At 43.7% G+C, this 12,731-nt stretch overlaps 1 protein-coding gene across 2 annotated transcripts in view; it reads left to right on the plus strand.

Moving 5' to 3' along the window:
* The first annotated feature begins 8,486 nt into the window (after positions 1-8,486).
* Positions 8,487-12,731, plus strand: part of RABEP1 (rabaptin, RAB GTPase binding effector protein 1) — a 49,812-nt gene continuing 45,567 nt past the window's right edge. For both annotated transcript variants that reach the window (XM_075112776.1, XM_075112777.1), the window contains exon 1: positions 8,487-8,625. In XM_075112776.1, the coding sequence (XP_074968877.1) occupies positions 8,592-8,625 (34 nt within the window). In that variant the 5' untranslated portion in view covers positions 8,487-8,591. The remainder of the gene's footprint in view (positions 8,626-12,731) is intronic.

The raw sequence follows: 12,731 nt of genomic DNA on the forward strand, positions 1-12,731 counted from the left end.
CCTAATATACCAAACATTCCTGTCTCCTTGTTTACCTAGAATTTCAATAGATTGTTGCACAACTACTAGTCTATGGAAAAGTTGCACGCTTTTTCTGAGACATCTATTTGGGCATCACTTCTTTGCAGATAATATTAATTTTTGCCTGTGCCCATTTTTAGCCTCACGGACTCCTTGTTCTCCTGTTAGTTCCTTCTGTCCAGCCCACAAAAGCCTGTAGCAATATATAAGAAGAAGAATTACTACTTGTTGCATGCTTCTGTGCAAAATCTTTTTCCAGATCATTTTCCTTCTTGAAATCTAGGACTACCTACATTTGTCAAGCAACACAAGACTGTTGAGACTGGGCAGTGGCAGCTGAAGTCACTTCTCCCTTATTTTCTTAGCTGCCAGTACAACTTCCTAGCCTCCTTTTGCTGATTCCACTCTGCAAAGGGGAAGGATTACAGGCTAAGGATCTGGCCCAGATTTCTCTCTGCTGTAGCTCCTTCCCCTCATGGAATTAATTTGCATACTTTTCTTGACCAACCCCATCTATTGCCACCTCCACTTCTTCCTGCTTTTGTCTTTTGTTCCCCCAATCATCAATATTTTCAACTCAGAATACAGCTCTTCTTTAAGAGACGTGATCTTCCAGGTTGTCTCATGTGTACCTGAAAAGTTGACAACTTTGCCAGTCTTCCCTTAAAAGTTCCTTCTATAACTGAGTGTAGCCTCTTTCTGTTTAGATCATCATTTGCCCCACCAGGTGTAGCTTTGACGCCTTTCTATCAATGCCTTTGAGTTTTTCTGTATTTACTCTGATTAGACACTGGATGGTGCTCTTCGCACTTTCATGCCAGCAACAGCACTTTCAAAGCAAGCAAACTCCCTCTTCTCATGAGAATTGTAAAAAAATCCCCAGGGTCAGATACAGTTACATGTCTAAGCCTCCAAATCCTGTGGGAAGAGCATATTTTGACTACACAGAATGTAGCTGAAGCTGCAGTGGAAGAAGCTCAGTTAGGTAAGGACAAATGCAAAATAAAATGTCACTGCCTATTACACACAAATCCACCAAGTAGTGGCTTTCACATTCCTCCTCAAATATTTTATTTGCTAATTGGTATCTTATCAATGTTCCCCATAGCAACAAAAGAGATGTCATTCAGCCCACTTTATGCCACTCACATTATGTCTGCATGTAAATGTTACTCAGATTGCGTATGGAGGAGATGATCTGAAGGAGGTTAACACCATAAAGTGAAACTTCCTGTGGTCTCAGGGGAGAAGCGAGCTTCTTAACGCTGCATGAATGGCAAAAGAGTGAGGCAGGAAAGTGCATCCCAGCAGCAAACATTTCTGAGAGAACCAAACTGAGATTCTATAGAAAATGAGTTCATTTGATCTTTTTAACCTGCTAAGAAATATTCATTTTACAACAGATGTTTGTCTTCAGCTATTCTTCAAAGAAGGTCAGAAGCCTTTTGATATTTTTAAAGGTGTGATGAATAAGCAAAGGAAATATACTTTATGGCAAAAAAGTTATAGGCAGATAGGAGATAGGTGTTCGGATTTTTTTCCCCCTTATTACAGACTTCTATATATCCCCAGACAAATCAGGCTATCTCTCTGGGTCTTCCCAGCCTGTAAATGTGAGACAATTTCTTCTCTTTTGGCCTGCTAAAAGGTTCTTTCTCCAGTGCAAGGTGCCATAGAAGTACAAAATATTGTATATGTCTGCATCTAAGGGACATAGCTCTGGAAAAGGCACTCTAGTAAAATAAAGAGGCAAATAGAGAGACCACTGCACCACCTAGGAGAAATCAGGGAAAATAGGGAATAAAAGGATTCATAAGGATGGGATAGCATTGATGAGAAACAGCTGAACTAGCTGGGTCCACCCACTGACCTAAGATGTCGGATTTAAACTTGTATTGACAAGTATTTGGGTTGGTCTACCCTGGACATACAGGCATGGGCAAGAGCCCCAGAAAAGGCTCAGGAATCACTGAAGAGTCCCACCTGGAGGAAGGCCTCAAGCCACGCTTTTGGAGCTTCCAGCAATCCCAACTGGATTAAACTATTCAGAAGGCTGGGCTTGTTCAGCTGAAAGGTTTGCAAAGATTTGGCGATCCTCTGAAATCCTATGGCATCTCTTCGGCTGCCTGGTCCATTGTTTACACTAAGACTGCTCAGTCTTCTTGAGTATCATGTTCTTCTAAATATCTCCAAAGACAGTTCTGAAAGGGACATACTGAGAGTTAACAGTTGGATTAACAAAACACTCCAAAATGAGCACTGCTGTTGAAGTCTTAACACAGAAATCTTTTGGCTACACCATTTAATATGACACACATGGGACAATGAATTTTACAGTACTTGCGACACTCCCTCCTTCTCTTGGCAAGTGGGCATTGAAATCATTAGAATGTATGGGTTATCTGATCTGCTTATGCCTCAGAGGAAGAAAATGGGATAGATGGCCCAATCCTGCAGATCTGACATGGCTCACCTTATTGATGTTAATGAAGTAGTCTTCCTAAGATGAGGAAGTTGAATGCATGAGATGCTACTGCTAACATGGTCTGTTGTTTTGAAAAATAGTACTACATGCAACACGTGCATGCAAAACAGCCTCAAAAAGCAGAACCTCCTATTGTTATTTTAGGTTTTTTAGAGAAAAGTATAATCTCAAGAACAGAGTAAAAAACAAGAGAGTTCTATCTAGGGTCCCATTACCCTTACTGTCCCTGCTGCTAGATCATGTTGGGCTTTGCTGGGTGAGGTCTGATGAACATGTGGTGACTGACATGGGCCTTGCTGCTGCCCGCTCTCCCCAGTTATAAAATCCTGCTACAATAAGAGAGCTGGTAGGAGGACTGTGGGCATCCACACTTCAACTACTGCAATACGAAGTCCAGCATCTCTACTGGGCAGTGTGCTGCTGCGGCCAAGACGGCCAACAGGATGCTGGGTCACATCAAAAAGGACATCACCAGAGAGATAAAGAAGTCATTATCCTGCTCTACTCAGCTCTGTGTGCAGTTCTGGTCCCCACGATACAAAAAAGATGTGGACAGGCTGGAAGTGGTCCAGAGAAGGGCCACCAAGATGATCAAAGGACTGGGAAGCTGCCATATGAGGATAGGCTGGAAGAGCTGGGTTTGTTCAGCCTTGAGAAAAGGGGGCTCAGAGGGGATCTCATCACCATGTACCAGTACCTAAGGGGCAGCTACAAAGAAGATGGAGACTCCCTTTTTACAAGGAGTCCCATGGAGAGGACAAGGGGGAAGGGACACAAGTTGCTCTTGGGGAGATTCCGATTGGACACGAGAGGGAAGTTTTTCACAGTGAGGACAGTCACCATTGGAATAATCTCCCTAGGGAAGTGGTTGACTCGGCCACGTTGGACACCTTCAGGAGTTGTCTGGTGTCTAGACTGTGCCCTTCCTAGAAAGGTTGGACTAGGTGATCCCTGAGGTCCCTCCCACCTGGGATTCTGTGATTCTGAGATTAAATCACTGATGAAGGCAGATTTGGGTTAAGTCTAAACACTACATGGCTAAGCACAATCCTACACTCCACTCTCTCCGCTTCACCACAGTTATCTCTAACACAAAGGCAGACCAGGCTATAGCGCACTAGCAGTTTAAACCACTATGGGAAGATTTGCCAGAATATTTGCTGAACCCCTTTGCATCCTTCACTGTGTGTCTGCTGGCAGGTGCAGATAACTTTGTTAATACAGGTAGAGTGAGTCTGAATGGGCTATGGCATATTTTTAGATCTTCCAGTGAAGGAGTAAGAACAAAGCAGTGCTGGTTTTGTGCTTCCCTGCAGTGACAGCTGTAATGAAGTATTGCTGAGCAAGGTTACCCAAAACACTGTGCTCTTAATGTGTCCTTTGTTATGCAGAGAGAATGAGTTTCTGATTCCTTGGTTATTTTGCAGTAGGAAAATTTGTTAGTTTCATGGTACCTCACAATATTCAGTGAGCTTGTCCCTTGGGAACACAGAGAGCTCTCAAATCTTAATACAGACATCTTTCAAAAGAGGTCATTAATGTGCATATATCTAGATTTAGGGCCAATGCAAGCACTTCAATTTTTGCCTGCCAAATTTTCATTTTTGGCTTAATTTGCTTCCCATATATTCAAAGAACTGTACCACATGGAACCCCTTAAACAATAGATGGGATAACATAATTTTTCAATCGCTCTTGAAAAGGTTTTTAACCACATAAACTATTCCAGGGTTCGCTAAGAAGTTACCATTGCAAATAATGTAATTGTTCCAGACTGAATTCCTTGCATTCCAGAAAAACTTTTGAAGCAAAGAGCATGACTGGTTTGGGATTTTTAACCAACCCCTCTATGGTAATACTTAGATGAATGTAAATTTTCTCCAAAAGTTTTGCATTAAAAAGAAAGCACCGAAGCCTACAAACCCTCTTATCTGCAGAACTAATACTTAATGCTAATGACCCATCAATCTCAACAAAGGGAAAATAAACTTTTAAACATTAGGAAACTTTGATCACTTTTTTATTTTAAACAAATAAAGAAGTGAGAAAAATACTAGACAAACTCTGGCAAACCTAGAAATATATAAAGCACAAGCAATAAACTGGTTTTCCTGTTTTCTTTTGCTAGAAAGACATGTCTGTTACTTGCCTTTTGAATGAACCCAAGGCTTGCTGTCGTGAGGAGCTGAGTCCCTCCTTAAAGATGTGGGCAACTTCTGTTTCCTGGGCTTCACCTGGAGTTAAGAACACACAGTTCTTTCTGGTCATATGTTTACTCTCCACATTCAAACCATTCTTGCTGCATTCATCTGAAGACAATGGCATTTCATGGTTTGTTCAATGAAGGAGACTGTTACCAAAATCTTCACTATGTAACACCTATAGATGGGGTCATCTGGGACAGATAAGCTCTTTCTCCTGCTTGCTCAGGCAGAGGGTCCTCAGTTCTGCAATTTGCTTCCTCTACAAGTGCAGTGGAGTCTAGCCTTGGCAACCTACAAAGCCGCTTCCTAAATCTACCTTGTTACTCAGCTTTCTTGGACAAACTGAATTAAACAGCAGGTGGTTTCTGAGATGAACTACGCTGGGGAGCAGGGCCTGTAATTCACTGCATACTCCTACCATACAGGGCACAATGGAACCAACCTTCTTTGTGGCCAGTAAAGCAACATAAATGGGAAACAGCACACTTCAGAGCATCTTTTTGACCTCCATCTTGATTCTGTGCTACAGGCCAGCTTCTCATTTCCCACACATCAGTCTGTTTCCACTGAATTCACACCAGATGTAGATATGGCCTTGCAAGTCCAGAACTTTAGTTTATCTTTCTAAAACTCTGGTTTTTGTAGAATCGGTTTAGCTGCCGTATAAAACAATAGTATCTTGTACCATTCAAAACTACTGGAATTAGCTCTGTATTTTATTAGCCTCACTTCCTATGAATACAAAGCTTTTGTGATCATACTCTTCATCAGTCTGAGCACAGCCCTGGCCCTCTGATCATCAACAACAAGCAACTTGTTGGAGTGTGCAGTGCTTTACCCCAAAGCTATGTACTTTGCTGCAAGTGGTAGTACGATCTAAGTAACTGGGTCTTGTCCTGACATGGAGTTGGGACATAGCCGGGGTAACTTAACCAGACTTAAGATCTGGGACTAGTTTCACATCCAGAGACAGTGATTGTTACGTTCTTCAAAGTCTAATGAAAATAGATGGTTTAGTTGAGGTTAAAGTGTCCCAATTAAAGAAGAAAAAAACAAACAAAAAAAAAACACCAGAAAGGAAAAGAAAAGCCACACAAAGAGAAAAATCTTTCTACATGCCCCCCAAAAAAGTTAGGAAAAGTTTAATTTGGAACTTGGGCATTCATAAGCACTGAAGTCAGTCAACCACAAGACAGATCTATTAGGAAAACAGATTTAATTAGCTCTTTGGCTACTTGCTTATTTTATTTCCCTCAGGCAAAAAGAAAATACTACTTCTCTCCTAGATGTGTTATGTAAATTGCTTCACTATGCTCCTTGCAACCAAATAACCACAGTCCCCCTCAGTTTACACCAAGTGTACACATTTACTGCTTGTCAAAAGCTGCAAACTTATCTTTTTCAGGCAGAGTGCAAGGTGACAGCTACTCCACCAGCTTGTACAAACATGGCATACACTCTCCAGGAAGATGCATCATCCATTAATGTATGTCTGCTGCTTGTGGTACTGATGCTCAGAACACCCCTGTTAGACTTTTAGGTCTAGGTATTTGATAAAAATGCATGGGATTCTAGGAGCGCTATTATTTCTGGAGAGGCTTATTCCAGAAATAGCCTCTGCTCACCTGCAGTTCTCTAGATCTGACCCATGTCTCACTGAATCAGTAATGTTGTGCTTGTCGCGCATTTACAGCACAGGGATTGGAATTCAGGACTTTTGGTCTCTGCTGGTTCTGCTCTGCAACAGACCCGTTTCTATGACTGCAAACCGCTGTTAAACTTTGCTTACTTCTTTTAGGGTTTAGCTGAGTCATGTTGAAAAATCCTTTGAGATCAAGGCTATAAGAACTCCAAGGGATTAGAATTAAATGGGACATTTTGCGAGGCACATAGGAATCACCCATTTGTTCCAGGTGCCAAGACATGGTGAATACATACTACATAAACCTTTGCATCTGTCAAGTTCTACTGATGCCCAGAAAAAGAAGGAAAGATAAAGTAAGAACCATACCTATAAAGCTAATACAGCTTTAGATTGGAGAAAAAGAAAAAAAAGAAGTACGAGCCCCTTGAGAGTTTTTCTATTCTTCAAAGAACTGCATAAATCTCTAATAGTAAGCTCAGGAGTTCTGATGCAAATTTTGAAATGCTGCAATTCTAATAGCATTTTGGCAACAGAAGTGATGGAAAGGATGGTATTCATCCCTTAAGAAGCGCTTGTAGGTACAACAGATAACAAGCTTGGTATTATCTTACTTTCTGCTTGCAGCAGGAGTGATGCATAAGGGTTTGATCCTGGACTGATCAAAACATGTGGGAGTTTTGCCTTGACGTGAGCACGATGAAAGGCGTTGCTAATATAGGTGGTTTGGGGCACCCATATGAACGCACGCAAGGACAGAATTTCAAGAGCTCAGTTCCCACAGTTAGGACTAGATTTTCAAAAGGATTTATGTGTTGAATGCTTATACTATCCAGCTACATGTAAAAGAGCCTAAGCAGGAGCTAAGAAATTTGGATATGTACCTCAAGCAATAGATAATTAGTCCTTTTATAATTTTGTTGCTCAGCCAGCAATTCTGTGAGTGATCTGCAGCTCTCGGTTCTCCAAATACCAGTGAAAAGAAAGGTCTAAAAGACTCAAGCTGGGAAGACTGTGAACAGCAAAGATGATCTACCTCAATTGATCAAAATAGGCAAAATGTAAAAGATTAATTTTCCAAGACTCCCTATTTCAAGTTTGTGTTTTGTTTAACTGAGCTAAAATGTAATATGAAATGCAGAACCCCGTGTCTTGCCATACCACCTATTTTGATAAATAGGCTTGATAAACTGTGGCAACAAGTGAGGGGAAGGATGAAGTCCTGTGAGACCCATTTTAAAAATGACTGATTTTAGGGTATGCAAGCCATAAGAAAGCCAAGCCGTAACAGATCCTGCCCTTGTCAGGACTTAGCATCTTACTATCCACTCCAACACTGCTTTCTGTGGTTTTACGCATGCCCAAAGGATGTAAATCTACTTTTTTATTGGTAAAAGCTGAAGTTTAGACACAACTTTCCAGTTAGAAGGATTAACACCCTCCTCTATCAATACTGACCAACCCACCATGGGTGCTGGGGAAGAGATCCCGTGGCTGGACAGGCTCCCTCCATCATCCCTCCTGGTCACACCTGCTTCCCTCCCCAGATCATCCAGTAGAATCGTATTTTGTTGGTGCCAGTTTAACCAATTCCCTTAATAATAAAAGATAAATATACTTTTAGGCTAGCCTAACCGCAAGCAGCCCCAGGGGTGTCTCCCGGCCCGGGAAGCCGACTCGGGCACGCAGGCCAGGCCGAGGCTGCGGGGACAGGCGGCAGGGACAGCCCGGCCTGCCTCACGACCGGACCCTGAGGCGAACACGGGGCGGCGGGAGCCCCGCCGGGTCCCTTCGGCCCTACCAGCTCCTCCGTCGGGCCGCCGCCGCCGCCCCGGCCCTGCCCGTCACGGGCGGCGGCTGCGGCCCGGCTCCCGCCGTGGCCGGCGCTGCCTCCCCTCCCGGCCGCAGGCTGACAAAGCACCTCAGCACGGGGCCGGGCGGCGGGAGAAGTCACCATGCCCGTGCTCCCGCCGCCAGCGCGGCCCCAGCCCTCCTCCCAGCCCCGGTGGCAGCCGCCGGTCCCGTGGTCTCACCGTGGGCGCCTGCGCGGCGCTCCTCCTCCTCCTCCTCCTCCTCCTCCCGCCGGTCGGCGGCCGCTGTCAGGATGAGGCGGAGGAGGCGGAGGCCCAGGCCGGCAGCTCCCGTCTCTCGCCGGGGCCCCCTGGCGTAGCGGATCCCGCTCCGACGCCGCGGCTGGAGGCGGAGGAGGCCGCGGCAGTGCCGCCCGCCCGCCGGAGCCATGGCACAGCCCGGCCCGAGCCCGCCGACAGACGGTAAAGGAGCAGGCGGCCTCGCTCTGCGGAGCCCGGCGGCCGCGGCCTGCGCAGCCCCGGGCTCGCCTGCGGAGCCCCTGGGTGGCGGGGGGCAGCGGCCCGGGCGAGGCGGCCTTGCCGTGCCGCGGCGGTGGGTGGTGACGGCGGCGGGAAGGTGGGATCCGCCGGGAGGGGTGCGCGGAGGGGAGACCCGCGGGGAGGCCTGCGGCGCCGGGCGGGAGCCGCGCCCGGGGGGTGGCGGGAGCCGCCGTGTGAGGGGAGGGCGGGCGGGTGGGCGCCCGGGAGGGGAGAGGCGGGTCGGGAAGGCCCTGCGAGGACGAAGGGGGCATCACAGGTGCTTATTAGTCTGTAAATGTGCTTACTGTGGAGCAAGGGCGGCTCCCCAGCGCGCACACGGAGGGAGGTAATGGTTCAGAGGACGCGCCGCTACCGGGAAAGGGGCTGTGAGCCCGGGCGTGCGGCGGGACGAGGAGGGCCTCCTTCCTCCCTGGGAGGGGAGGAAAAGGGTGGCGATGCTTGTAGCCAGGTAGGCATTTCTTGACTGGGCAGGACTTCGTCATTGATTTGGCCGCGGCAGGTGATGTAGGGCTGTGTTCGCCGTATCCGTGGGGCAAAAAGGCACTTCAGGGGTTTGAGGTCAGGATACTTGGCATGGGCAGTTTGTCCCTGTGCTGCAAAAAAAACAAAGAAAATGACAGCTCTTCTCTCAGGATGGTATTTACCTGTGCAGGAAGAAGATAAGCTCTCCCTGAAGGTTTTTGTTATGGAAGGGTTCTTTGTTTCTGGCTTGGGAGGAATTATGGACAAGGAAGTATTTTTTCTTTCCCTTGGAATAGGTTGCAGAACTGCATGCGTATCAGAAGAAACTCTAGGTAATGCTTGCCTTGGAAGGTGGCATTGAAGGAACAATGTTTGGTGTACGGGAAGCGGTGAGAGACCAAGAAATTTAAGTTGAGGCTTGTCATAATGTAGAAATAGGAGACCAGAGAGATGTACAGAATCCTGAAGGACAGGTGCTTGCCAGCCGTGGGACTGTGCAAGAGCTCTCTTTTTTTAGAGGGCGGATGAGTTTCCCTGGGAAAGCACTCTGTTAGAAAAGGGCAATGATGTATTCTTAATTATGCATATCTAGGGAATTGTGTGGGCTTTTTTTTTTTGTGGAGTTTCAAGAGAAAGTGCTTATCCTCAGGGATTTCAGTCTACCTTTTCAAAGTTTTAATGACAAACGTGCTAGATTGTGGTTTTTTTTTCCTACATGAGGTTAATGATAGCATGCTAGTCCTTCTAGAGCACCAAGCGAAAGGTGAATTTACTTGCTGCTATGCTTGTAAGATCGGTGTTGGTATGGGTTGCTCTTGCATACTTTCTGGTTAATAACCATTGTTTATTGTTCTCTAGCCTTTTCTTCTGAGAGCTACAGAACAACTTCCAACGCATTTTCTTTTTGGCTCTTGCAGAATATCTGACTGTAGGTGTGCAGTGGAACTGTGCATGGTACAAATGTTTGCTGCCTCTTGACCAGGAAAGGTAGTTGTATGTTAGTAGTAAATTAGAACTGACAAGTTGGATAGATTTTGTTGTTGTTGTTATTTAAAAAAGAAGGCAAAAAGGTGCAAGTAAAATTTAGTAATTTGATAGGCTGATGAAGTCTTTCTTGTAGGATGTATGAATTGCTGTCTTTCTCATGCTTTCTAGCTGTGGGAAGATAAGGATGCTGTAAACAAGGCACATGGCGGGGGATCTGGCTGCAAGTTGGATGGATTCTGAAACTGGTTGCTGTGTTCTTGCACTAAAGAATTTACAGCTCCTAAAATGGCTCCTCTTCCTCATCTTCCTTTGGCAGTAATAGGACCAGTTTGGGTCTGTCTTTATCCACTTTGATTACTATACAATTGTTCTCATGAGTGTGGGTTTTATTTTAAAGTACCTTGCTAAAAGTGTGTCTTGAAACTTCTCTGTTGTAGTTTAATGTGGAGAAAATATTGAAGAAATTAATTATTATTATTACATATTTTTAGTTGTGTGCACTGAACCCTTGATTTAAGATTACATGTGACAAAATAGAACTGGATCAGTATGTTCCCCTAAACAGAAATAATGGCTTTTTATAATTGCTTATATTGATTATAGATATCTTATGCATTCTTTACTTGTGCAAGATGCATCAGCTATGATTTTTTGTTGAAAGCAAGTATAAAAGAACTACTGTTTTACTGCAGTAGAAATAACATATATGGAACAACATAAGATGAATATAATATAGAATGTGTGTTCTAGTCTAATGCTGATAATGAAATGAAAGTAGGCCCAAGAAGAGGGGAAAGAATAGCACAAAGAAATAGGAAAAGAATGGATGTCAGATCCCACTCCGGTTTTGTACTTTGGCTTAGTATAGACTTAAATAACCCTCTAATCCTTTTGTTTGGGGTAATAGAGTTTCCATATGATAAAAACTGCAGAAAGGCGAAGTGCAGAGTCCTTTGGCTGCCGGTGTAGCTTTGTGCACTATTAGCTAATGATGTCAGCCTGTGTTGCAAGTAGGTGTGTGCTTCTTACTGATCCTGGTCAAGGTAGGTTTTTCTGATATTTTAGTTAATATGTGTGTTGTCTAGATTGCGTGACTGGAACAGTAATGCCTTAATTATCAAAGTATTTTTATTTTTGAAGGTGGTGTGCTCTCAGCCTCCCTGGGTTTAATTCAGATCTGGATGCTCTGAAAAGAAGGTTACCACAAAAAATATTTTGGCATAGTTTTTCCCTATTGGAATGCTCAGGCTTTAGTATTATTCCTCTTCTCATATCTGGAGAATGCTTCAGTGAAGAAACTGCAGTTATATAAAACACTAATTCCTCAAGACTAAATTAATTACAATGATATGCAAATTATTAAACTCTTCTTACGGCACTAGTAAACTTAAACCGTCAGTGCAGTCAGACTGATAAATAGCATGTCAGGATGATAAATAGCATGTCTGTTGATATTATTGTGTGATAAAAGAAACTGTTGATGGCACAGTCTATCAAATATCTTAATAAGAATTTGCCAGCAGAAAGAATTCGTACAGTATTAGAGTAACTTGTTCTTACTCCTCTACTTAGGCCAGTAGAAATGGTGTATCTTTTTTGTTGTCAGAGATTATGCCAGTTCTCAGGGTATATAGAAGATTGTAGGATGTTGCCATATTGATTTTAGTACCACTAGCAGCACCATGAGCCGCGTTGTTTCCCTGTGGCAATAATATGTGATCCTGATGAGAGCTGAGACTTGCCGTCTCTGTACTTTTCACATACCCCAGAGGCTGAGCATTCCTAGTGCAGGGGTCTGTGGTGTCACGTAGAAAATTAACAAACAAAACTTAAGCCTTAGATGCTTTTACATTTCTAGTTATTTCCTTATAAATATCACTTCTAAATGAAGTTGAAGGGTCTAAAAATGCTATTACTAATCTCAAAAGCTAGGTGTGGTTAGTAGGGGACTGGTTTTGAGCACTGAAGTTGAGCTCCATGTTGATGATGTAACTGTCAAATATTAAACTCTTGTCTTGGGGAGTAACTTCAGAATTGTTGGTACTTTCCAAGAGCCAAAAAAATTATTTCCTCACTTTCATTTTACTTAGTCTTTGTTCTATTATTATTTCATAGTTACTAATATTATTAAACAAATATCATTTTAATTAAAAACCACAAATATTAACACTTTTTTTTTCAAGCTCTATGATTTTCTATATCAATTGAGTGGACAAATCTGGGATTTGGCTTCAAAAGCAAAATAGACACCTTAAACATACATGTTTCCACCTTTTAGAATGTCTAAGGAAGTTTTGATCCACTCAGCAGATCAGTTTGCTCTGGAGTAGAAATATGCACATTCAGGGTGACTCTTTTCCTGTTGAAGCCAAGTCCCAAATCTCTCTCTTAATTTTGAGAAATACCTTGACCCTGTTCTTTATAATTAGCTGTTGACTTGCCTGAAGGCACAATGAATATCCTTTAACACATGGACTGACTCTCTCTTGCATTTTGAACACTGGAAAATACAAAATCTTTGCCCATTTCTGTTGCTTCTTGGCCACTTAACCATTGTCACAGAGAAGATGGCCTCGGTA

Source organism: Phalacrocorax aristotelis, chromosome 18, assembly GCF_949628215.1.
Source record: "Phalacrocorax aristotelis chromosome 18, bGulAri2.1, whole genome shotgun sequence".
NCBI classification, from domain to species: domain Eukaryota; kingdom Metazoa; phylum Chordata; class Aves; order Suliformes; family Phalacrocoracidae; genus Phalacrocorax; species Phalacrocorax aristotelis.